The sequence below is a fragment of the Crinia signifera genome, chromosome 2 (genome assembly GCF_055691185.1).
Source record: "Crinia signifera chromosome 2, ASM5569118v1, whole genome shotgun sequence".
NCBI lineage: Eukaryota > Metazoa > Chordata > Amphibia > Anura > Myobatrachidae > Crinia > Crinia signifera.
In genome coordinates, this window is record NC_139218.1 from 240,360,816 (window position 1) to 240,388,149 (window position 27,334).

Consider the following 27,334-nt stretch of genomic DNA (forward strand, 5'->3'; position numbering starts at 1 on the left):
CTGATAAGGCCACTTGCTATTTTGAAACTTAATTACAGCTGAACAAAGAGCCACATGCAATCATTAATAATTATAACTTAGCCACAGTTATATTGCATTACATCAAGCTGTATAATGCAAGGGTTTATAATTCAATATTTTGAACTGCTTGGCCATTACAGTAACAGGCAAATTCTTTTTTTATTTTTTATAAAAAGCAGGTGTACTGTACTGTATGTGTTAACGTTGCAATGGGTAAACTATGCATTATGCACTCAGTTATATGCATTTCCATAGGTCCCACAGTCCACTGCATTGAGTTGTACTTGCGACACCAGGCTGCACTGGGCAGCGGGCTAATGGAAACCTAATGGACAATGGAGCATCAGTGGGGCATGCTGGCATGCGTGCACGTCACGGGATATGTTTCGCACCCGCGCAGCGATGTAGCCATGATGACATTGTCTGTATACAGTATTTTCATGGGTAACCTAGTAAATATACACTCTGTGTTACATACTGTATATAGTATTTCAATGGGTGATCAAGTAAATACAGTATGCACACTATCATTAATATAAAATATTGTGTATAAATTGGGTACTGAAACTGTGTAATCATATTTCTTGGGGTAACCAGCCATACAGTATATACTATAAATTACTGTTTTCTCTTTGTGCAAGAACTGGATTAATTTGGAGAAATAGATTTTACTATTTTGATTTTGGAGCAATATTCACCCAACTTATGGACCTGATTCTGAGATGAGTACTAATGTAAGAATTCTAAGTGGACTGCGAGGTGAAAGCCGCTGCCCAGACAAAAAAGTATCCACCCTTTGTAAATTGCGAAGAATTGCAAATAGATTGCTAATCAGAATCCACTTGCAAATCAATGACTTCATTAGCTTTTTTTCAAACACACCCAGAAAACCGTAGGTTACCTCCCCTAAATAGTCATGATTAAATTGTGGACATGGATGAACATAGAGTCATGTAAAACGTAATACAAACTAATCAATTTAAATACAAAATCTGTATTAAGTATGAACTATTAAACTGAACTATAATTACTTCTTGATAATTTGTGGTATTGACAATACTGAACCCTCAAATCTATTCTTCTTTCTCTAGCACGATTTAGAGAAGAAAAATTATAGTAGGGATTTCGGGGTTGTCAATGTTTGTAGTACAGTCCACACTTATTTTGGGCTTTAAAATAACCAAGGTCTCCACTTCATTCTTTTTTTTATAGGATTTAAAGCAAAGTTAAATTTGAGCAGGTGTATTGCATTATATACATACAGTAAAATGTACAGTACATGGGTTAACCTAAATTTGTGTAACCAGTCTTAATTTAAGGTAATAAAAATTAATGTAGCCGATGCAACTGCCTGACATTTAAATGGAAATCTGTAATTGTGGATATTGAAGTTGGAAGTACAAGGTGCTGTGATACTCAGCTTGACCCCTCATTGGCATGCATCACTCTCTCACACCCCTGAGCAAGCATAATGGTGTGGGCATCACAGACGGTGTAATGGTTAGCATTACTGCCTCACAGCACTGAGGTCGGTCCCCACCATGGCTCTAACTGTGTAGAGTTTGTATATTCTCCCTGTGCTTGCGTGGGTTTCCTCCAGGTGCTCCGGTTTCCTCCCACAATCCAAAAATATACTGGTAGGTTAAATGGCTTCCCAAAAAAATAACCCTAGAATGTCTGTGTGTGCGTGTACATGTGGTAGGGCAGTGGTCAGGGAACTCGGACCTCATTACCCCACGCAGTGCATGTTTTGCAGGTCTCCTCACAGAATCACAAGTGAAATATTTAACTCCACCTGCGGACCTTATAAAATGTGTCTGGGTAATTAGTACACCTGTGCACCTGCTGGGTTACCAGCAAAACATGCACTGTGTGGGGTAATGAAGACCAAGTTCCCTGACCACTGTGGTAGGGTATATAGATTGTAAGCTCCTCTGGGGCAGGGACTGATGTGAATGTTCAAATACTCTCTGTAAAGCGCTGCGGAATATGTGTGCGCTATATAAGAAACTGTTAATAAATAAACATCAGGGTTGGAATGCCACCCAGAAACGCTAGTTGCACTAGGGTCAGGGAGGTATATGCTTACCATATTCTGCTGGCTCTGATTGGATCATGTTGGCAGTGATTGGCCAGACTGTGCACAAATCGTGGGAATAAAATATATAACACTATTGACTTTGTTAAATAAATCCTTTATAGAACAAACAGGTGAGTCAGTGAGTTTGACATTTGTAATGAGAAAGCCCCATTTATATTGTGTAAGAGCATATATTTAGCTCAGGGTTTAGACCTTTTCAATGGGGAAGATATTGTAAGAACTAAATGTAGAACTAGTGGAAAATACATTTAATTAATCAGTTTTGTATCAGAAGGCAAAAACATTAAAATAGGGGGTAGAGATGGCAGGGAATGAAATGAGAGATTTGTCATTTTGAACAGTAGAGGGGTGCCGGATGACCCAAGGACAGTTGGGATTCCGACAGTCGTTTCAAAGGAGGGAGCTCTACCAAGAAGATGGTATGGCGCTCCATAAGACAACTGTGCACTGGTCAGTTTGTTCAGATTGCTTCATGGCCAAGCTCCCTGTAAAGAAATTGCTGGAACGCAATTACTTCTGTGTGCAACCATCTCCGACTGTGTAATAATGATGTATGCATTATAGTATCAAGTAGTCAACTATGAGCTGTGCTCTGTTCTATAGACCAAATAATCAGCCATTGTAATAACATTTATATAAAGCATCTTTCTGCAATTAGAGTCTTAGTTTAATTCAGGAGGCACGCTCAGTATCAGGTAATTTCATGTTGTTTAATTTTTACCAGCAAATACACAAATTAGGAACTGCTGTAATTTTCAATATTTAAGCACTTCTTTTATGTGCTTTGCTGGAAATAAAAAAATGCAAATGACTTTGTCTTGTATTTGAGATCATATGCTTTGAAACTAGAGGCTCTGTTATGCTCGCCTGACCACAGTTATTAATTCAAGTGAAATTCCAGCATTTCCAAGGATTTATTTTGGGAAGAGAGCTGTTTTGCATTATTTGTCATTAACCAAGTTATGTTTCTGTAATTACCTATGTTGCCTATGCACACGTTTATATTCCCCTAACTGTACGCAGAGACCACTTTTGTGCACATAGTCATCTGCATTAAAACCTTGGCCTAAGATTTACAGCCACATAGGCCATATACTTTAACGCAGAGTTCTGTTCCTAACCCATATTTACTAATAGTCGATTTGAAAATCGACCAAAAATCGCCCTCAAATAGATATTTAAATAAAATCATATTTGTTTTTTTTCTATGTGGAATTGTCTGAAACCTCAATGTGATGAGAAAACCATGGAAGAGAAGCACCTGGAGCACTTTGACTACATAAATCATGGCTTATAAAGGCACAGCAATGCTTAAAAAAATTGTGGATATGCAAATTAGTCCTGGAATGAAGGTGTTTGTGGGTAATACAGTGCATGATACTTGTTTTGGCCAATGGGAATGTGTTTGTATCGTTTTGTAAATTTTGTTTCCAATTGACTTGAAAATTATCTATTCGAGAATAGAAACCCTGTTGTCGATTTCATGGGGATGTTGGTTCTATAGAAAATAATAGTAAATATACAGTAGAAGCCACTGAGGCCCACTACAAGGTGCACTGCAAGGGGGGGGCAGATGCAACATGTGCAGAGAGCATTATAAACTTATAGCTACTGTATATTGCAGTGTAAAAATAATGCAGCCAGTATTTACTCTCCACGGAAACAAAAATAAATAACAATAACATCCAAATCTAATGCTGTGTACACACGGTGATATTTGACATTAGATTTTGACTTTATATTTTAATCATATGCTTTGGGAGTAAACCATTCCCAGAGATGTTTGGACAGGATGATTGGCTGCACACAGGTACTGTAGCTCAGTATCATTGATTTTGGTACAGACCCAAGGGGAAAATTGAGGATGTACAGTACAATAGGTATTATTTAAGCAATGGTGTTCCGGACACCCCTTATTGCTCTTATGGTACTGTACTTACAATGCTTAAAATGGACTTGTATGCCTAATGCTAAAATCTAGTACATTGATATATGCAATATATTCAGCAACACAATATACTGTAACTGTATGCACAGATAGATTCATTTGTATTCCATCCTGTTATTATTGTTGAATGCTCCTCCCTCATGTAGTACAGCAGAACTGTGCATTGGGGTAGGGGTGTGGCCAGACATTGTTCATGTGCTTTCACAGCCCCAGAACAGCCGTAATTTGACCACCCATCTCAGCTATCATATTGGGATTTTCTCTACTAATCTATTAAATTGGCTATTATCAAATGCTGGCTTATAACCAATCGACTAAATGAATAAACATTTGTGTGTGTGTGTGTGTGTGTGGGGGGGGGGGGGGGGGTCAGCTGTGCCTAGGGTTGCATTCTACCTTAAATCCACCCTTGAGATCATCAGGGAGCTGTGAAGTACACCACTCACGAGACTTTTTCCCCAGCCTCTTCTCCATGACATAGAAGAGACAATTAAAGTTGCTTTGTTAATTTACAAAATGTAAACAATTGTTAAAAACTGTTAGGTCTGCCTTATTAATGGTACTATGTACTATGCCTTCTAAGTAACATGTCTCCCAATACATTGAGCAGATGTTGTCTGAAGGCACTTTCCTCCATACTTCGAGGTAATGTTCAAAATTCTTGAATCTACAGTATGTACAGCTGCATTTTTACCATGACACTTTGAAATCAGCTACTACCGGACAATAGAGTGCCGATATCAGCGGGGGCTGCGGAGACTCAAGTCCCGGGTCCATACTGAAAGGGGCCTGGGACTGGAGTCTATCATGTAAAATTTGTCCCATTTCTCTTGAAGCAATGTAGAGGTGTAATAGTGCAGACAGTGTTGCAGACACAAGTGATCTCACCAGGCACGGCCAAAGTTTTAAAAGTGGTGGTGGGGGTTGCCTATTTCGTCAGTCTCCGGTTTCACAAATTCTGATGGCAGTCCTGTCCCCATCAACATGAATATAATTATATTAGATGGGGTTTAGTCATACTTTCCTTCTCTCCCAGAAGGTGCAACAGACTTTCATTTATTTATTTTTTTTTTACGTCCCCGGAATACCAGTAAACCACCTTAATTCAGGTAGCATCACAAGCTTCTAAAATAAAGCATTGAAAATGCTGTTGCATAAAACATAACTCCCAATATTAGTGGCCGTAGAAAAGGGAATAAAGCCTCCAGGAAAGGGGCATAGCCTCACAGCACCCCCATTTGTGTCACTCTAGGGCATGCACTGCACTCTCTCAGATGCTGGGCTGCCCCCACACTCTCCCAGCACTGAATAGATAACCTGCATATGGCCTCTATTTGACTGCTGCTTACCCCAACTCCATAGAAACATAGAAACATAGAATTTGACGGCAGATAAGAACCACTTGGCCCATCTAGTCTGCCCCTTTTTTTAAACATGTTACCTCAAACCATATTTGATCCTTATTTTTATGTAAGGATATCAATATGCTTATCCCAAGCATGTTTAAATTGTACTACTGTATTTGCGTCTACCACCTCTGTTGGGAGGCTATTCCACTTATCTACTACTCTTTCTGTGAAGTAATTCTTCCTCAAATTTCCCCTGAATCTTCCTCCCTCTAGTTTCAGTGCATGTCCTCGTGTTCTGTTGCTCCTCTTCCTGTGAAGAATGTCTCCCACCTGTACCTTGTTAAAGCCCTTGATATATTTGAAAGTTTCTATCATGTCCCCCCTTTCCCTTCTCTGCTCCAAGATCACCTGTGCCCCCCCCCTGACATATGGGCAGTATGCATAAACATCTCTGTAGATCTATCTATGTAATCACACCACCTCCAATTCCCATTGGAATAGTTACTTGTTTACATATTCACTTCATATTGTACATCTTAAATACAAAAGGGTGCACGGTTGTGTAAATATTATTATTTTTTATTGTAGAACAAATCATCGATTTGGTATTAGGGTAAAATGGTAGGCTAGTTTTTTACTGTATGTTTTGCTAAAGAATTATGTTCCGCACAAACTCTGATCACGTGGAATATCTCAAGAGCACAAACCTAACCATAAAGACATTTTGGTTTCTTAACTAGTGAGCTGTGAATCCTGTTTTATAGAGTAGAGCAGATGTTTTCCTGTTAGCTGGAATATTATACTGGTTTTAAGCAGATTTATTTTCCTTAGAGAAGATCTGCGAAAGATTAAAACATTATGCCACTTGTGGAAAATAAACAGATTTTTTTTAACAGGATAAGCACTGTATTATATAATGGTAAATTAACTTTCAATTACCTGAACCTTTCAGAATACTGTCCTTAACATAATCAGCCGTGCATTATTCCTAATACCCAGAATGTGAGTCTGCAGTGCCATGCCCAATTATGTATTTTACAGTACTCACAGTTGTCTATTCCAGAGGAAAACAATATGAACAGCTTAACAATCAATTAGCAATTCATTCTTTTTATGCTAAGCCACCAACTGACAGTAACACAGTTACAGCAACACATTTTATACTGGCACAGGTTGCTGAGTTTTTACAGCTGTCAGGTTGCTTTACATGTTTCTATCTATAGCTATTCTTTTGAACAGAGCCCACCCACAAATTCTATTTTAATTAGCAGCTCCTAAAAAAACGGTAATGAAAGCAGCTGTTAAAAAACACTCCAGCTTCAATGAAACACTGCAAACTCAAACTGTAAATAGCACATTGTAAATCCCTTGTCACCATTGCTGTCAGCTCTCCCTGGGATCACACAGCTCTAGGCAATCAGTCCCATTTGTCAGTCGCCTTTTCATGCTGACCCTAGCTAAACCCACGGTCATTGCCAGAATACAACAGCAAGTACTACATTATACCATTGCACACAGATATATAGACAGGTAAATCCTATATACAGCATATTTCACCAATATACTTAACATTTGTTAAAATTCAAATATTGACTCCTACAGATAGAGCCATCCTCATCTAGTCCTTTAATAGGATTAAGTGAGCCAGAGCTGTCAGATTTAATCCTATGTATTGTTTTGCAGCTGAGAACAATAGGCCTTGGCTCACCATGGCTATCCAGAGAAGGCTAGCTGAAGAAGGCTCCATCTGTGTGTCTTTAAAAAAAATTGTTTTGGTTATAGGGCACCACAAGGTATAGTGACAACTAACACTGCATACATAAATACATAGGATAACTATAAACATAATGATACAGACAAGGATGAATGGGTGGGGGAGGCATAGGATGGGGTACAGGACCTATTACAGCTTTAGAAAAAAAGCAATGTTCACATGGGTGTTTGAGTGGTTTGCAGAATTTTGGTTCAGCAGATGGTCCATGGAAGACAAGATGCTCTGAGGCTGAACTGTTTCCCCCATCACCAAAGACAACATTGCTGCCATGAGGGCTATAGTTGAGGTGGATACCAGGGTGATTGTGGTCCATTTAGAGAAGGAGATAGGGATCCATCTGCTTGATACGCCATGACAAGCTTGGCCTGAGTAGGGTTTTTACACCCTGGGAACACCATCAGATGACTCGAGAGCAGACGGAGACTCAGGTGACGGTGCTGCAACATTCTGGCCAGAGCAGTGGCAAGACTTAATTCACAGAGATGTATGTGGACCAATAAAATACGTGACCCAAAGACACAAGTAAATATTTGATCTTATAAATTGATGATTACTCAAAAGCACTTTATCTGCTGCAAAATAATAATGAATGTCTCAGAAACAAATTTGAAGAATATCTTGTTTTAAGTAAAGAACAAGTCTGGATGTTTTCCAAAAATATTGCATGGAGAAATTGGGGCAAAATACTGCACAGAGAAAATGGGGCAAAATACTGCATGGAGAAAATGGGGCAGAATATACAAAATCATGTATTGGGAATTACAATTGAAAAGACTCCATATGGATTGTTGGAGTGTGGTATAGCGGTCCGACAATCGGGATCCCGACGGTCAGTATCCCAAAATCAGAATCCCGACAGCGGGTGCTCCGACTGGGGGACGAGCACAAAGAAGCCCCTTGCAGGCTTGGTGGCTTGCTTTGCTCGCCACAGGTCCTGTTCTCCCTCTATGGGGATCATGGACCCCCACAAGGGAGAATAGCTCCTGTCAGTCAGGATCCCGACTGTCTGGCATTTAAACACTTGGTATTCAGATGTCGGAGTACTGATCATCGAAATCCCGACTGTCGTGTAGTCACCTGGCACCCGAATTGTTGAATGGAAAGAAACCTGACCTAGAACATCTAAAAATATTTGGAAGTGAAGCATTTGTGGACATTTCAAAGGATAACCACTCAAAGTGTGATGTTGTAAATTGTAAAAGGTTTACCGAGTGCTACACAAGGAAACCAACAATAAGCAGAAGTGCTCTTACTGATTCAAACTCAGTTTATCAATCATTTCATGAAACTATCCAAGCAGAACAGCTTGAGGAATAAGTTCAAAAAGCAACACAGGAAGATCAATTTTGCCTTTGGTAAGTAGATAGGTAAAACAAGAAAATACCAACAAAATTATTGGACAGTACTGCAACTTTAGCCAGAATCCAGGACAGAAATGCAGAAACTGCCTACCCATGCAAAGGAAAAATGGATCTAAGCATGTGAGTGAATCAGAAAGTAAGAGGCTTGGTAAGAAATCTCAAGTTTTTTTTTTAAAGTGGCAATCATTTACACTGCAATATCAAACTGGTTTTGCAGTGTAAATTATTGCTGCTTTAAACAAACTGGATATGTCTTACTAAATCCCTCACTTTCTGATTTTCTCACCCTATTTCATTCCCCCATGAAATTTCTCAAATAGCTCCAGTCATGGAATCTTATAGAGTTACAGCAAATTAAGAAAAGATCTCTCTTTATTAAGAGGGGCACTCTTAATTAATAATAAAACTTAACTTTTATTACTGGTACTTAAAAAATAATGATTAGGTACATAGAAAGGTATTTTTAAATGTCTTTTGGATTCTGGAATGACATCCATGATATCCTTTTTTTTTTTTTTTTTTAATTAAGTTTTTATTTTTCATATGCAAAATACAGACAAAACACTTAAATACAATACATCACATATACATAAAAAAAGCTTACATCCCCCATGGCCGGTCACTCCCCCCACTATACAGGAAATCTCTGCACCTAAATGTTATAGAACGTACGGCTGTAGACGGCACAAAAACGGGCAAACCCTTCTACTCCATCCCGTATAACAAAAAGGAAGAGAACCAGTAATCGATCACTATTACATTATTGCACATGAATTCAACGAGCTTAAACTTATACCACTTGTACTCCTATACTTAACCCACCCCCCTAAATATTTGCTCTCTTGTCATGTTTAACCCACGCTAACATTTTTAAACAGTGCCTACCATGTTACTACCTATATACAAAGACATTTATTATTATTATTATTGAGTGAGTCCAAATAATTTAACAAACTGTATAATGTTAATAAGTCCGCCCCCCACCCCATACCCTATGGTGCTCTAAACACGCCCTATTGTAACAACACCATGTTTCATATATCCAAGCAACCCCTAGTACATAATAATAATTCAATACTAAGGAAAAAAAATCTAATCAAATCTACTAATAAATCCACTACATCCTTGATCGTGCCTTTACCTTATTTGCCATAATATTTAAGTTAATTCAAAAATTGTTATCGATAATATACTGTGCAAAAAATATTCCACAAAAAAAAAAAAAAAAAAAAAAAAGGGGGAGAGCATTTGGTGATAAGTGAGTCAAAATTTCTTTACAAAGCTATATAGAATTTGGAAGTCGTCCACCCACCCCATACCTTATAAAATTTAGAGAAACATCCTCGTGTAGCATACACGTATTTTTCATGAGAACAAGTAGCATTAACTAAATTGGTCCACTCCATCACTGACGGCCCTGCTGTTGCCATCCATTTCCTTGCTATGATTACTTTAGCGCAAGATACTAAGATCCTGATCAATTGAGTCCAATGCCCACTTAATTGGACATCCACCACACCCAATATTAAACATAAAGTACTGAGGGATGAACTTGGGATACCTAGCACCCGCATAACATTGCAAATGGCAGACCAAAATGATTGCACATGCACACATTCCCACACCAAATGCCAGTGTGAGCCAGGCTCCACTCCACACCTAGGGCACCCCGTACTATCAATATTCCCCATACGCCTCAATCTCTCCGGAGTAAAGTATATTCGATGAAAAATATTAAATTGGACCTGCTGTACAGAGAGGGACATAGATGATTTGCTTGTGGCCGATAAAATCTCTCTCCAATCTATTAACAAGACCCGAGGGATGACCATAGCCCACTGGGACCTCAACTTTTCCCATCCGCCTTCCTGATTAAAGGAGTGGATATATCTATATAATTTGGAAAGGTGCTTCCTAGGACCTAGTTTTTTTACCAGCGCATTGCAGGGAGATTCCTGAATCTTCAGGGTACCCTTCCTTAACATACATGCCAACGCACTCCTAACCTGGAGAAAGCTGAAGTACATTTTCCTAGGGAGATCATACCCCTGTTGTAGGTCCTCGAAGGATCGAACACCCCCATCTTGTATCCAAGCTCCCACTTCCAATAATCCATATTCCTCCCACACTCCTGCTCCTTGACCCCTCAAGTTTTTACCCTCTGACAAGGACAAAACCGAGGTTTGTGGATCAATATCCGCAAAGTTTGTCATCTTTTGCACCTGTATCCAGACGCGTATGGCTTGGGCTATCAGGGGGGGAGCGTTACCCCATAACTTCCCCGCCAGGAGCACTTGAAGGGGAGACCCCCCAAATTGCCCTGATAACGCCAGGAGCTCAAATTCCCCGACCCCCTCCCTACCCTGTATCCATGGGCATAGATGACTTAACTGAGATGAATAATAATAAAGTCTAAAATCCGGGAGGGCAAGGCCCCCTTCTACTCTGTCCCGGGTCAAGATAGGGAATCTAATCCTGGGACTTTTATTTTTCCACACAAATGAGGACAGAACACTATTTAACTCTTGAAAAAATTTTACACCTACATAACACGGGGAGTGTAACAGTAGATACAGGAGTTTAGGCTGAATACACATTTTCAACAAATTGACCCTGCCCATTTGCGAGAGTGGCAAACCCACCCATCTCCGACACTTAATTTTAATATCCGTTAAAAGCGGCCTTAAATTATCCCCGATGTACTCCCGTGGATCGCCGGAGATTGTCACGCCCAGGTATTTAAATTTCCTTGATATTTTTAATGGGCAGGCTAGCTGAATAGCCGGGGGCACGGAACCCAGGAACATCACGTGGGACTTGTCCCAATTCATTTTAATACCGGACATCCCCCCAAATTCCTCCAGAAGGTTCACAACTATTGGGAGATCGATGTCTGGACTGTCAGACCCTATTAGTAGGTCGTCGGCGTACAAGGATACCAATTTACTCCCACATGAGTCATGACAGCCCAGCTTCTGTCTAAGTAGATGAGCCAGGGGCTCCACTGCCACCGCAAACAACAACGGGGACAGCGGACACCCCTGCCTCGTCCCTCTAGCCAACGGGAAAGATGTGGAGGTGAAACCGTTAATCGATATACGGGCCAAAGGCTGTCGATATAGTAATCTTATCCAACCAATGAATCCCTCCCCAATGCCAAACGCTCTCAAAACCGGCCACAAAAAGTCCCACTCAATAACATCAAAAGCTCTGCTGGCATCAAATGAAGCCACCGCAGCGCTATTATTACCGGAATTAATAATTTGGATGTAGGAAAGGACCCGCCTCAGGTTCACCGCCGTCGACCTTCCCGGTCTAAAACCTGTCTGGTCTTGGTGAACGATTTCATCTAACACTCCTCCCAATCGGTTGGCCAATATCTTTGCAAAAATCTTGGCGTCCGAGGACATAATGGAAATAGGCCGATAGGATTCGACCTGAGATGGGTCCTTCCCTGCCTTGGGAATCATAACTATATATGCTTCCTCCATAGACGGGGGAAGCCTACCCTCCGCCTTAGCACCCCCCAATAATTCCCATAATGAAGAAGCCAGGACATTAGAGTATTTTAAATAAAATTCCCCCGGTAACCCGTCCAATCCCGGGGCCTTATTTCGGGGGAGGGCTTGAATTACCGACGTAACCTCTTCTAGGGTGATTGGAGAGTCCAACATCTCTTTGGAATCCCCAGAAATTTGCGGGAGTCCCAATGCCCCCAAATATTCAGCAGTACTATTATTCCTATTCAGGGTCTGAGAGGCAAACAATTTTTTATAATATGACACAAAGCTGGACACAATTGCAGGGGTATCCGTTACCCTGTTACCTTTATCATCCGCTATTTCAGAGATAAGATTAGAGGCCCGCTCGTTCTTGGCCATCAGCGCCAGCCATTTCCCACCCCGATCAGCATTTACATACCGCTTATGATCTCCAGTTCTCACTCTCTGACAGAAGGTGTCCTGGACATGATCACGCCAAACATTGAGGGCAGCCTGCCACGCTACCCGATCCTCTTCCCGATCACTAGATACATAGATATTTTCTAATTCCACTGACCTGGCCTCTAATCTTTCCGTCTCCCTACGATAGTTCTTCTTAGCAAAGGCAATCCTCTTTATAAACACCCCTCTTATGTAAGCCTTGAAAGAGTCCCATAAGATGGCCCCACACACCGTGCCCCCATTCAGTTGGAAATACTCCCCTATCACCTGTTCCACCTCCTCCACCTCTCCCATCTGTGAGAGCCAGTATGGCTGCAGTTTCCAACTCCTATACCCAACCAGCCTTACTAAATCTAAATCCACAGTTATCGGGGAATGGTCCGAAATTCCTCGAGCCCTGTATTCAACCCTCAGTACTTTATTCAATAGGTCCTTCGAGAGCAGCACTAAGTCCAGTCTCGAAAAAACCCTATACGAATCAGAGTAACATGAAAATTGTTTCCGGTCTGGATACTTTATACGCCATGGATCCCACCATCCGACTTCCTGGATAAATTCCCTGAACTTACTGCCCTCGTGTGTAGGCTGACCTCCAGGCCTCCACCTATCCAAACGTGAGTCTAAAACCTTATTGAAATCGCCCAGGCAGATGACAGAAGCCTGGGGATAACAAGCCGCGAACTCCACTGCTTTCTTTATCACCTCGTAAGAGAAGGGAGGGGGGATATAAACTGATAGTATACAAATCTGAATTTGATCTATACGACCTTCAATAAAAATATACCGACCCCCAGGGTCAATTTTATGACTCCCTAGAGTGAATGCCAAGGACTTTTTAAACAATATGGAGACCCCCCTAGACATGTTGGAAAAGGGGGCATGAAAGACAGAGCCAATCCAGGGCCGCCTTAGGGAATTCGATTTTTCCCCACTCAGGTGGGTCTCTTGAAGGCAGATTACATCAGCCTCATACTTCTTGCATTGCCCCAAGACTGTCGCCCTCTTGACCCTGTCGTTCAGACCCCTAACATTCCATGATAGAAAACGTACCCCCATCTATGTTTAGCCTTTTCTGGAAGAACACCGAGCCGCCAACAACTTTAATTAAGATCCGCATAAAGATTCTATACATTCTCGGGGGTGACCGAACCATGTAAGCTCCCCAACAATACACAAACAATTACAAATACAAACAGAACCCTGCCCCCCCTCCCTCCACCCTGTAGGCCCATCCCAAGGCATACCTACCCAGAATCTCACTAACCCCCCCTCTTTTGAGGCTTAAGTTAATTAACCACTAGGAGACAAACCCCCCCCCCCCCCTCCCCCCCAACCCCCAGCCCTATTACCTACTGACCCTTACTTTACCCCAACGGGGTCCCCTGAAAGACCCGACCAGCGTTTAACAGGACTGAAACTCCACATCAACCAGAAACCTGATCCTCCGATCTACTTAGCTAGCCAAAACCTGGCGCTTCCCTGGGTGAGAGCGGTCAAGCCACTCTGCAACATCACCTGGGGAAAAGAAAATGTTAGACACACCATCTACCACCACCCTCAATTTGGATGGGTACAGCATATTAATTTGTATGCTCAATTCCCGTAGCCGGGTCTTGACCAGTTTGAATTTCATTCTGTCCCTCTGCACCTCAAGGGGGAAATCGGGAAAGGTGGAGATCTTCTTCCCATTATGGACCAAATCCCCCTTGTCCCTGGCCATTCGAAGGAGGGTGTCCCTATCCTTAAAATGCAAAAACTTAGCGATTATAGTCCGTGGTAATGCCCCCGGTGCAGGAGGTTTCCCCGGGATGCGGTGGGACCGCTCTATGGCGAACTGGGGGGAGAAGGCATTCCTTCCAAACTCTTGTATCAGCCAGTCCTCTAGGAACTTTTCCGGCTCTCTGCCTTCTACTCTTTCATCGAAACCTAGGAACCGCACATTGCTTCGTCTAAGCCTTCCTTCCATATCTGTGAGTTTTGCTCTCATCTCACCTACTTGTGAGGAGATAGTTTTAATTTGAGTGCTTAAAGGAATGGCCAGATCTTCTAAAGAGGAGACCCGTGTCTCTACTTCTGTCATCCGTTCTCTCATTTTTTCCGCATCTTGCCGGATCAGCATAATGTCCGACTGCACTTTACCCAACTGTTCGGCAAGGCGAGTTTCACACTTGGTAATTGCCTCTAAAACCTGTTGCAGAGTAATATCCGGGGTAGCCTGGGCCCCTTCGCTCTTGCTAGGGGAAGATACTGGGGTTCCTGTTCGGGAACTACCCCCGGCCTGGGACTGGGCCTGGGTTCTTGCATACTTCTCAAGCCTTGCAGCCGCAGTGGTTTGGCCTGTCTTTCCCATTATTGCCAGGAAATGTACTGCAATTGTAGTATAATACGTACAGTTCACTAGGATTCACACCCCGACCTGTTATTCCAAACAAAGCAGCAGTTTTACACATATAATAAGAGGTAGCCCAATCCACGCTTGTATTAATCCAGCCGGCTTACTGCCCGCCTCTCATCCACAGACAAGGCCTCAGGTATATGATCACAAAACTCCTTATCTGGGCCACTGTACTGCTTCCAACTTGATAACACACTGCCCTGCGTACCAGTTTTCAGCATACCCAGCCAGGAGAATGATAAACTCAGCTACTCAAATGATTATGGTTGGGGCACTCACAGATCGTGTAGACAGTCCCGTACAGAGGAGGGACAGGCGGCCTCTCCACTAAACAAGGTGGGGGTGACTGATGGCTTCAAGCTGGCTCCCCTTCCAGGTGCTAGCGCCCTGCCGGCTCTCACTACTTCCACCGGGTTGCACGTAGGGTAACAGTTAATAGGGCCCCTACTGTACTGCTTCCAACTTGATATAACACTGCCCGCCTTGCGTACCCGTAATCAGCATGCCCAGCCAGGAGATTGGCAAACACAGCTCTTTAAACAATTTTAGTTGGGGCACTCACAGTTCGTGTAGATAGTCCCGTATAGAGGAGAAACAGGCGACCTTATCGCTTAACACGGTAGGGGTGACTGACGGCTTCAGGCTAGCACCCCTTCCAGACGCTGGGGTCCTGCCGACTCTCACTGCTTCCACCGGGTTACACGTGGGCTGATGGCTGCTATCTGCCTGCTTGCAGACGCCGTAAGGCTGCTGGCGCGGACTGATGACGCGTGCCCCTTCTCCTCTCAGCCGCTCGTCTCCGTCACCGCGGCTTACACCCTCTCCGGCCGGACCTCCAACACTACGCCCACGTTAGCCGAGGGGATCACCACCACCGAACGGTCTTCGCAGCCGGCAACCAGCGCATCCAGGTCAGCTCCAGGCTCAGGGAAGATGTGGCCGCATCTGGGTCAATTGCCGGGCGTCAGGCTCAGTTACCTCGCTGCATACATGCCGGAGGTAGGGGGGAGGGGAGAACGTGTCTCCCTACGCTACATGCGCCGTGGTCCGCCCCTTCCCCTCCGACCCATCCATGATATCCTTACATAGCATGCATAATACTCCCTTTGAAGGAACAAAATCTTTATTTGCCACCCTGATATTTATTTCAGTGTCAACTGCCGAAGCAGCTATGTTTCTATACCGTGTACTTTTCCTATAGTCTTGCACTTGAAGTCACTGTTTTCTTGTTTTGCTTATTTGCTTATGTACTCTGTAAGTGGGCGCTGCGGAACCCTTGTAGCACTATATACATAAAGGATAACAACAATCATCATCATCAACATCATCAATACTGTATGTGTTATTTCACAGCTTCCTGCCTTACGCTCCTTAGACAGTATGTTCCCTGGACAGTGTCATCACTTATTTATGTAGTAACATAATTGATGAGGTTCAAAAAATACATCAGTCCATCAAGTTCAACCTATATTGCATTTCCTGTGATGCACACCTTATATTAGTAAAGACCCAGATGATGTAACTACAAATCTGTACCAAACCAGAATCCCCCAATGGTAATAAATGTATGGAAGGGGGGCACCAGAATTTTTTTTGACAGGGGTGCACAAAATTTTTAGTTACGCCATTGGTATTTATATTCCCAATTGCTGATACATCTCACTTGTAATTCATTACATATTCTTTGTCAGAATATAACAAGTACTCCAAACCAATCCTCAAAGAGAAATATATATATATATATATACTGTATATATATATATATATATATATATATATATATGTATCTAGTCTTTGCTAAGTATATTCAAAGTATCAACACATTTACCACTTTTGTTTCAATAATTTTTATAATTTATAATTTACGTGTATAAGTAATTACTGGATATGGCATTTGGTCAGAAGAAGGCAATGCATTACAAAGGAGTGATCAATGTGCAAAAAGTAATATAGAAAATGACTACAAATAACTATTTAATCATTAATTTTAAAAGAAATGTATTCAATAAAAATATATTTACTGTAAGTTATTTACAAATAAATATGATTATTTTGCTATGACTTCATTATTAGGTGAATTCCTATGAAAGATATGGTAGCTTAAGTAAAGAAAATAATATATTGTTAATATAATTTCTGTCAATATCTTTTTCATTTTATATATTTTTTTTTATTCATTTTTGATTATAGCATTATCTGGCTTTTTGTTGTGTAGAGAGAGAGAGTTCTTCACTTGAAATTTAAATAGGTAATTAGCTGGGTGATTATTTAATCATATTGACATAGCATACATTACCTCCAAGCATAAATATGTAAACAGTTGTTATTAGTCATCAGTTATCTCACGTCATAATTTATTTGCATTGTTTGTATTAGCTGTAGTTTCCTGCTCAATGTTTATACTCCTCATTTACATTATACAACGAAGGTGGCTAAAAGGTTGATTCATTGTGATCGACTGGTCAACTGCGGACATGCGACCAGTCGATCATGATGAATGCAGTCTGCAGCAGACAGCCCACTAACAGCCAATAAGATTTGAACATTTTGCATAATAGATTACCAATATTTAAATATAAGTCTTAAATATATTATGAATGGTCAACAACATAAAACAAATTTCAAATGAAGGTATTTTCACAAAATGATCAATGTTCAGCAATACCAAAGCAGAAAATAATAACAATCAGTTACGTGATTAATGAGGTTAAGCAGAGGGTATCCAAAAATGTAATTCTAGTTTTCTGCAGTTGTCTCAATTTAAACAAAGCAAATGTCACACCAAGGCTATAGCAACAGCCCCCAGCAAGGTACAGAGCACTTAACTTTAACCTATGATAAAAAAAAGTGTAATATAAAACTAACAGTGAAATAATTATGTCAGATGTAGAGTATTTCACACTTCAGTAGCCCTTAGGCATCTTAAACCATGAAATGATTTAGGAAATGAGCTGAGTCTGAAATACATGTTTTAAAGTTAATAGAGTCGCTCATGCAGGGAACAAGTGACCTCAGCAACCAATCAGCAGTATCTTGTGAGTTGATATATTTAGTACAGCTGGATTTTAGGGAACAACTGCATAATAATCCTGCAGTTTATATGGGCAGCTCGGCTGTGTCTCAGTTAGTGACTAATACAGCTGCATAAAACTTAAACTAATCATGAAGGGTGAATAATCTCAGTCAAGGAGTGTTGATAGCAACATGTAGTTTAGTTGTAAGTACTAAAATGAAAACATATTTTCACATGGGATAAGGGTGGGTGGGAGGAACATCCGTGCCTACCTGTTGTTGTCTCTTCTGAAACCTTTTCTTTCCGAGCTGTTGGCAAAAGTTAAAGTCATTTTCCCTGTCAGAGTCGTAGTGGTTTCGGTATTTGTTGTTCTTTTGCGGTTTATAAGACAATCCATTGCTGAGGATTTCCCGTTTCTTTTTACCAAGTGGCGTCTGCTGCTTGGTGTCATGGTCCTCTGGCATCAAGACCCCATCTTTCTGCAGAAAGAGCATGTATAATATTAATATGACTAATGTATATTTCATATACCATTTAAACATAAGAAGCAGAAATATGTGCTATAAATTCAACCAATAATTGTCTTGTATTAATGAACAAGATTCGTTTCCAAACAAAATTTCATTTGACAGGCAAAGATCCCCTGGGGGAAATACAGGTGCTGAAAGGGGTCCAATTCCAAAGCTGCTGTGTTGGGTTTGGGAGTCACTCCCACTCATATGAACAAGCAAGAAGATCACAGCACTGTTTTTTTTTAGGTGGAATTAAAACATAATGGGATAATAAAAATAATAATTTATTGTACTAATTGGATGTACAAGTCTAACTGCCTCACTCCAGCATCTCCTTTGAATTGGGGAATCCATTTACCCACTGGATCCACAGCCATTTTGCCCTAGACTGCTACCCGGACCAGACCCCAGGACTTCAAGCTTGCATTTCCTCCACCATTGGCATTAATTCCATGTGCAACACAATTGTGTGTCTTCGCTCCAAGGACTCCAACGGCTCCTGCTACACCATCAAACAAGTGAGAAACACACACTGGTGAGTGTTAAGACCAAGCATTGGAGGTATTATTAATGTCCTAGAGGTCAATCATAGGAACAGGACAACATCTCTATTCCCTTCCCTCCCCTATAATTTATTTCAAAGTGAGAGACTGCACCTTCCCTAATGGAGTTTTATGTGATTTTTCATTAGATTTTTTTTACTCATTTATTATCATATATGATTGACATCATGTTTTGAAATTATACATCCAATAAGTACAATAAATGTATTATTTTTATTATTCCATGGTGTTATAAGTCCTTATAATAAAAAACAGCGCTGTGATTTTCTTGCTTAAAATTTGACAATAGTTTTTTGTTGAAAGTAAATTGACTGTTTAAAATGCATTTCCTATTTATTGCACATTAGATTAACTTTCTAGCCTCTTAAATTAGTACAGAAATTGAGCAATTTAGAAATGTATTTCCCTGATACATTACATACTGTATTACAACCTCATGGACTAAATATTCTATCTTTGGGTTGGTTGATATGACTTTTTAGGAGGAAAATGACTGAACTACGGTGTTACCAGATGGCATATTTTCAAGTCATTTTGTGTGCAGTCTGTGCTGCTTGGCCAATATTATTAAAGGCAACTGCAAATTAATGCACCCAAATTAAAGATGCAGTCTGCATTTTCACTTTATAGATCTTGCTGGGAAAAAGACCATTCCAGCTATCAAGGGGGTCTTAGCCAAAACACATGACAAAGTGTTGCCTACTACTACTACTACTACTACTACTACTACTTTTGGATAGCGGATTATCAAGTATTTAAGAATATATTTATATTTCAATGAGGTATCTAGAAGGTGGGAACCAAGTATGTACCCAAAAAGCATTTATGCTATAAAAAACACATCAAACACACAAACACATGAAATGCACACAAATATATCTCTTTGCAGGCCCTGCGTGTGAACACACACTGAGAGGGGGGGGGGGGGCAGCAGCCGGGCGGGTTTGGTGGACTCGCAAGGCTGCGAATCAACCAGAATAACCCCCACACCAACAGGTACATGCATTGCATCATCATGCAATGGACAGTTTTTAAGGGATAGGTCATTCCAAATGGTCAAAACCACCATATTGTTTCAAAAATCTATCTGTGTGGGAAGCTTTAGTATTATGGTTGAATGAACAAATCTATTAAACAAAGAAAAATATAAACAATGGCAATATAGTTATAAACATAACAAGAGTATACAATGCAAAAAAAAACAGAAGCTGCTTTTAAAATAAATAGATCAAAGTGTTTCCAAGTATATGTTGTTGATATACAGGAAAACAATGTATAATATATTCTTCATGTATATATTAAATTAGTATTGTGTATATGTATACAGCACATAGTGCTTTGAGAGAATATAGCATCATTCACACCAGTCTTTGCCTCACTTGAGTTTATAATATAAATAAGACAGCTGAATTCTATGTGACTTGTTCACAATAAAGCCAGAACTGTCTATAGAGATTTAGACCCACTCTCTATCTGTATTCCAGGGACCCTCATTACTAGTTTTACCTTAAGCAGAACAAACTGGAAAGAATCTTTAAACATGTAGATACACAATCTTTAGCTCAAACACAGCCTCTGCTTAAAATGCATTGGTACAATGCCACAGCCTATCGGTGCTGGGTCTGCCCAGTGAGAATGCATGACCTGAGTTCATACTGTACAATGCCACCGCTGTTCAGCTCCATATTTACAACCATCTTCACAGAGTTTGATGAATACTAGGTGGTCCCATTGGGTTTCTAATAATGAATTGGCCCGTAAAAAAAAAAAAAAAAACATAAACTTGCATTTCCTCAAATGTAATGGGTCTATAATGGACCATGAAATGGTTCCTTAGGGCCATCTGTATCAAGCTTCAGAAAGTGATAAATTGGAGAGTGATAAACAGCCAACCAATCAGCTACTAACTCATATTACAGACTGGGTTTAAAAAAGGACAGGTAGGAGCTGATTGGCTGGTTGTTTATCACTCTCTCTTTTATCGCTTTTTGAAGCTTGATACATCTGGCTAATAGTGAGCATTATATTTTTTGTTGAACATTGAAACAATAGTTTGTGTTTTATAATTTAACAATGAATCTCTTGAAAAATTGTGTTATCTTTATCAAACTTTAATAATGAAAGATATTTGAACTAAAAAAGTCTTAAATGTTTAAATACAACCATTTTTAACATGTTTTTCCACACATTTTTAAATCTAATCTCTGGGGCTCGTCATTGTCAAAACCTTTTTATACTGACATCCCTGATAGTATTGTACACTAAATAGTAACATGCTGATATCTCATGTAAGCCTGGCCTTGAAAATCAAACAGCAGAAATGCTCGGAGCATAGATGGCTGAATATATTAGGAACTACAGTTCTGGGCAGAAAGCATATTTGGGAACTAGACCAAGAGGCTTGAGAAACAGGAATTGAAAGGGGCTGTCAGATCATATCAGCAGTGTTGGCGGCAACAACTAATTTGGAGAGTGCTTTGACAAGGAAATAGTTTTTGAAGTGATTCAGGGATAGCGGAAATTGCTCCATTATTCCTCTTCACATGAATATTTAACAATATGTTACCTTTTCTTGATCTAGAGTACAACAACCTTTACACTGATAAATCACTCTTCTAATGCAAAATATATAAGAAATGCTGGTAAACATATCTAATTACCATCTGTAGCAGCTGCCGAAACAAAAGATTACAAAAAACTGTTCTATATTAAAGTGCCAGTATGCTGTTATATTAAAGTCGTTTTGGACTCATTGAAATATCATTTAAGGCTCATTAGCACAAAAATACTCGTCATAAATTTTAGACTCAAAACATAAGAGCTTTCTGTACTACACGTGTAACTGAGGGGTAGAATTGTTAAGCTCGGTGAAGTGATAAAGTGTCTGGTCTTTATCATGGCCAATCAGCTCCCACCTGTCGTTTTTCAAACCAAGCCTGTAACTTCACAATTAGGAGCTGATTGGCCAGTGATAAAGTACCAGCCACATTATCACTTCACCGAGCTTAATAAATCTGCCCATGAGAGACAGAGACTATCTTACATTACTGTATGCATATGTTCTCTTATACTACCACCCTGTTGTGACAAGAATTACAGTATCAGTAGTGGGGTGTGAAAACTATTCTGTTTTATCTGTGCTCATTCCTGTACTAGCCTAAAATGTACAATGTAGATGGAGCTGCGCTCCCATTGCGCCATCCACCATGCTACACCATGCACTAGAATGTGGCGAACGCACGTCGAGAGGCTTGCGCGCCTCATTCTCGACAATGGATGCGCGAGCGTGTGATATGCTCGAGCATCCTGTCCCGTACCCCCAGATCGCCATCCACCAGAAACCTGCAGATGGTGGTCTGGCAGCAACGTTTAGCCTGGCCCCATCTGTATGTCCATAGTAAGCTTTATTGCACATACTGTATAATGTTTCTAGGCCAGATAAAATAGGCTTGAAAAGTGAAAAAATGGAGCGTAATACAAGGCAAGTCATACAAGGGTTTAGTTTTCCGAAAGCTAAAAAAAATGAAAAGTGGAGGTGTTTCCCTTAGCAAGAAACTTTCTATTTATTTATTTATTATCAGTTTCTTATATAGCAAAGCATATTCTGTTGCGCTTTACAAAAGGAGACAGTGGTACAACAAATAGGGTATTTACAGACAGTCAAAAGGTAGGAGGGCCCTGCTCGCAAGCTTTCTAGCTATCATTTCTCTATAGGTGCCCATGCACTATGCGACTTCTCAGAGGGAAGAATTTGCATAGGATCCCCCTTGAACTACCCGTCAGCTTCACAGGTGTCAAGATTACATATGATACATGTGGTCCATATACATACAATGTATTGTATGCGATCCCAGCAAGGCCATGCGGGACCCGCTATATCTCTAGTGAAGGCCTTGCGATCTCTGACTCCGGTCTGATACGACCGGGACTTCACAATGGATCAGAATCGGAGGTGACACACACATACGATTTGACACTTTTCATCCAATTTATCAGACCAATCTGTTAGAATCTGATGAAAAGTGCCCAAATTACACTATTTTATCGCCACCTTTAGGCATTCTAAAAAATGCTAGACAAAATCTGATTTGTAGCTGTGGGCAACACCTCCAGTTGTCTGTTTTAAAAGTCTTAGTTAATTTACGCCAACGTATCTCTTCTGAATTTGATTGAAGAGGAGAATGTTTCTACTTGGAACATGTAGTTGTACAAAAGTATGTAAAATAGAATTGTACTATATACCATAGCACTAACCTTTGCTTCACTGTTAATAAAAATAAACATCCCCAGCCCTTGATTACTCCTCCTAAAAACTTTATATTTGATAAAGCAAGTGAAGGAAAGAAGCATATTCCTGGCATGCACCAAAAAACAGATTCCTCCGTCCAAATGGCATTTAGTGAAGCGTGACTTGTTTCCACTGATCCAAAGTACAATCACTGTGTGATTAGCACCACTCTTGACTGTCATTTGCCATTACACATAGGGATAGGTTTATGTGGTGCTATTGGCCCATGCATATACAATCCATGAAGCTTCCAAACAAAAATTGTACTAAGCTTGCTTCCATAAACAGCATGGCACTCTGTAGTGAGTGTGGGAAGACAAGACAAGTAATATTTATGCACTACGCTTTTTAGCATTTGGAAGTCCTGTTCTGTAAGCTTATGTCATTTTGTGGCTGAGCTTTGTTGATCCTAGATGTTTTCCATTCACAACAGCAACACTCACAGTAGACTTTTTGGAAAGGAGCCACATTGAGAGTCACTAAGCTCTTCAGTAAGACCCACTCTGCGGATAATGTTTGACTATGAAGTTTGCACGCCAGTTAGCTTGATTTTATGCACTTTTTAAAAATACCAAAAAAACTAATTAGGAGTGTCTGCATGCTTTTGTATCTCACTGAAACAAGGTAGGATTTTTATCCTTCACCAATCACATATACTATATGTTCCATTTTATATAGTGAATATCAGAATCTAAACCTAATTAATATATATTCTTCATCAATAAATTTAAATGAAGCAGTAAAATATTAAAGAAACCATATCTATCTATCTTTATGACTTTATATATCTATTAACCTTTATGAATGTATTTTTTGCTTCCTATTGCTCAATTGTCATCTATATAATCTTTTAGAAGTGTTATATTTGCATGATATATGCTTTTCATATGCTGTTAAATTACTGTCATGTTACTATTGCATAGCTTTGCACCTTGTGAAAATAGTCCCTCCTGATTCCCTATAGCTAGGTTCTGATGTCATCAGCCCTACCTTTCTTCCTCTCTGTAGCTCATCTAGTTAGCGTCATGTTGAGTTACGGCAAAGTATTATCTTTTTACCTACTGTTTTGTGTATTATGACAAGAAAATCAGATTTAAATTAAACCCTCATCTGGATTCTTCACACATGCCTCTTCAGTTGAGTTGACACTGTCTGACAAAGTCTCCTGGTGTGATGGAGTGCCCCGACCCCCCCCCCCCCTAACCCTGCCCCTCCGCACAGCCACGAGAGCCTGGGACACACGTGTGCTTGAGACGTACGCACATCCCAGTCTCTCTCTGCCAGCTCTCGACAGCGGGGACGTTCTGGCGAGAGCCGAGCAACAAGCATTGCTGCTCTGGCGAGAGCCGAGCAACAATGATACGCTCTCGACAGAGGGGACGTTCTGGCGAGAGCCGAGCAACAATGAGAATGATCTGTAAGTACTGGTTCAAAACAGATATACACAGATGAACTGTCTTAGTGCCTGGTTATTGAGTCAGAATAATAAACCTTATGTACAGAGGCATTTTAAGAGAGGGGCACATGTGCAGGCTCTGATTGGGTCCCCTCCTCTCTGGCAGCACAGTAGACTTTGGCATTATGCCAAAGTTTACTACGTGTGTACAGATCTCAGAGAACCTGGCACCCATGCTGCGTTAACAGAGACATCATTAGTGCCTTCATGAACCATTGGTTTCAGCTGTGCAGTCAGTGCCTGGTCGACAGAGATTATAGTTAAATCGTTGCAGGTTGTATGGTGTGCAGACCTCCCGGGACCCAGAGGTCTGTGCCTACTGCACACATTGCACCAGTTATAGATATGCCAGTGCTTATCTCACAAGTTAGGCTTTACACTTCTGTGAAATACATTAGAATGGGACTGTAAGTATGGATACAGAATATTTTAGATTGTGTAAAATACAGGTCCAATAATCCCATGGGAAACAGATATTAGATGTGTTATAATCAGAATCAGCTTTATTGGCCAGGTATACTTGCGTACACTAGGAATTTGTTTTCAGGTTTGCTGTGCAGCAGCCAGGTAGGCAACACATAAACAGTATACAGTATAAACAATAAACAATATAAACAGGTGGGGGAACATGTACAGTCATTTGAAAGTTATTCCGAGGGGACACTGTGCTAGATTATGTGCAAAGTGTTATGGCGCGACTAGACTGTGAGGTGTTCATGAGTTCACGTGTCAACAGGTAAACCGCATGAGGGAAGAAACTTTTTAGGCTTCTGGTGGACCTGGTAGGAATAGCCCTGTAGCATCTGCCTGATGGCAGCAGGTTAAGCTTCTGCCACAGATCTGATAGTTAGGCCATAACTCTTTAAACATAAATATCTTGAACTGCACTTCGAGCTTTAATGCCTACATTCCAGGTTTATTATGCTTATAGAACATATTGTCAGGGGCGGATTTAGGGATGATGGCGCCCCTAGGCACAACAATAATGTTTACTAAGTAGGACAGTTTATAGGGGCAGTATCTGCATGTCCTATCCATTTACACTCTATTTAAGATGGAATATAGTACAGTACAGTGGATATTTTGCAGTTATTGGTACATTTTTGGCTGACAGTACCATCACAGGCATCCAAGTGCCGCCCCCAAACATGTGCCGCCCCTAGGCACGTGCCTCACGTGCCTAATGGGAAATTCGGCTCTGCATATTGTACTAGTGTAATTAAACTATTAACTGACCATTTTATACAATTTAGTTTGTCCTATTCTTCCTACACATCCACTCATATAGTGTCTTATTTAGTTCTGAGCTATGCCTTTATTATTTTGCACATTAAAAGTAATATTCAACAGGCATCAACAAAACCCTAAAACTGATATATGCAAACTGGAAACTGATGCCTTTTATCTGATACCTGAGAGATATCCAGTTAAGTTGGAATTGAAATATTTTGGTTGATTTAAACACTATCTATTCTGATACGAATATAATCAATTTTCAAGAGATTTTAGAAGATTGTTTGTACAAGGGTGTTCAATGTTTTACTATATTCTCTTAAGTGAAGCATCTGGCTGTCAAGGGGCTATTGTTAATGGCTACATTTATTTAACAGCATGTACTCATTCCAGAACTACAATCAATAAGGACATTGTAAGAGAACGATAAGAGGATTGCAGGCATGATTTATCACAAAATTACACAGAATTAAATCTACCCTAATACTATTTGAAACGCTGTCAATATTCTTGCAGTGATACTTTTTATAACTACACAGCACAAAAAAATAAGAATCAGCACCTGCAAAACAGATAAACATTGGAGCAAAATTAAATTGTTAACTGGTGTCTGGCGTAGACATGTTGGCGGGTTTCAATAGATTTCACCAGCATTTCAGCTCGTTATCCCCGGGGGTGGTGAGCTAAAATATGCGAATGTGTGGCAAAGCCTGACCATATATAACATGCGCAAAAATATTAGATCACTTAAATATCACCCTACAATCACTCATCATTTAAGATGGGAGATCACGTGTGATAAAACAATTTAATACCACCCAATGTGTTTTCATATGGGGTGTGTTTTCATATTTTATTTGCTAAATGTGATACTATATTCCCTATAGTTTCTGAAGGATTTAAAAAGTTTGCTCTATATATGGACTATGTGAAAATGTATGTAAACACTAGTACCTAGTAAATAAATTCATGTTAACTGTATATGCACTGGATCTGTGTTTTTCTAGATGGGGATGAGCATACCTCCTAGATATGGCCACATTCCCAGTCCCAGTGCCCCCATCAACTTTCAGTGGCCCATCCATGCATTGCAATGTACAGTATCAAGTGAATTTGCATCCAATTTGACTTTAGTGCTACATTAATAATGTATCTTTGTATACAAAATATGTTGCTTTAATATTGTAGTTTAGCTGTTAGGTCAACTGTCAGGTGCTGGCCTGTTGCAGTGACTTTTGCCCTACCATATACCTCCCACCTTTGCATTTGGAGGGCTCAAAGCTCCCACCCTCTATGCCCTGCCGGCAATTAGATTCTGCACATATACCTGTAAGCAAGCATATCTTTTGTACCTCCTAGAAGACTTTGTAGAAGGT

At 40.4% G+C, this 27,334-nt stretch overlaps 1 protein-coding gene across 5 annotated transcripts in view; it reads right to left on the bottom strand.

Annotated features, from left to right (window-relative positions):
* AUTS2 (activator of transcription and developmental regulator AUTS2) overlaps positions 1-27,334 on the bottom strand; it is a 1,267,464-nt gene that overhangs the window by 983,946 nt on the left and 256,184 nt on the right. For all 5 annotated transcript variants that reach the window (XM_083174084.1, XM_083174087.1, XM_083174085.1 and 2 more), the window contains exon 2: positions 18,179-18,385. In XM_083174084.1, coding sequence (XP_083030210.1) covers positions 18,179-18,385 — 207 coding nt within the window. The remainder of the gene's footprint in view (positions 1-18,178; positions 18,386-27,334) is intronic.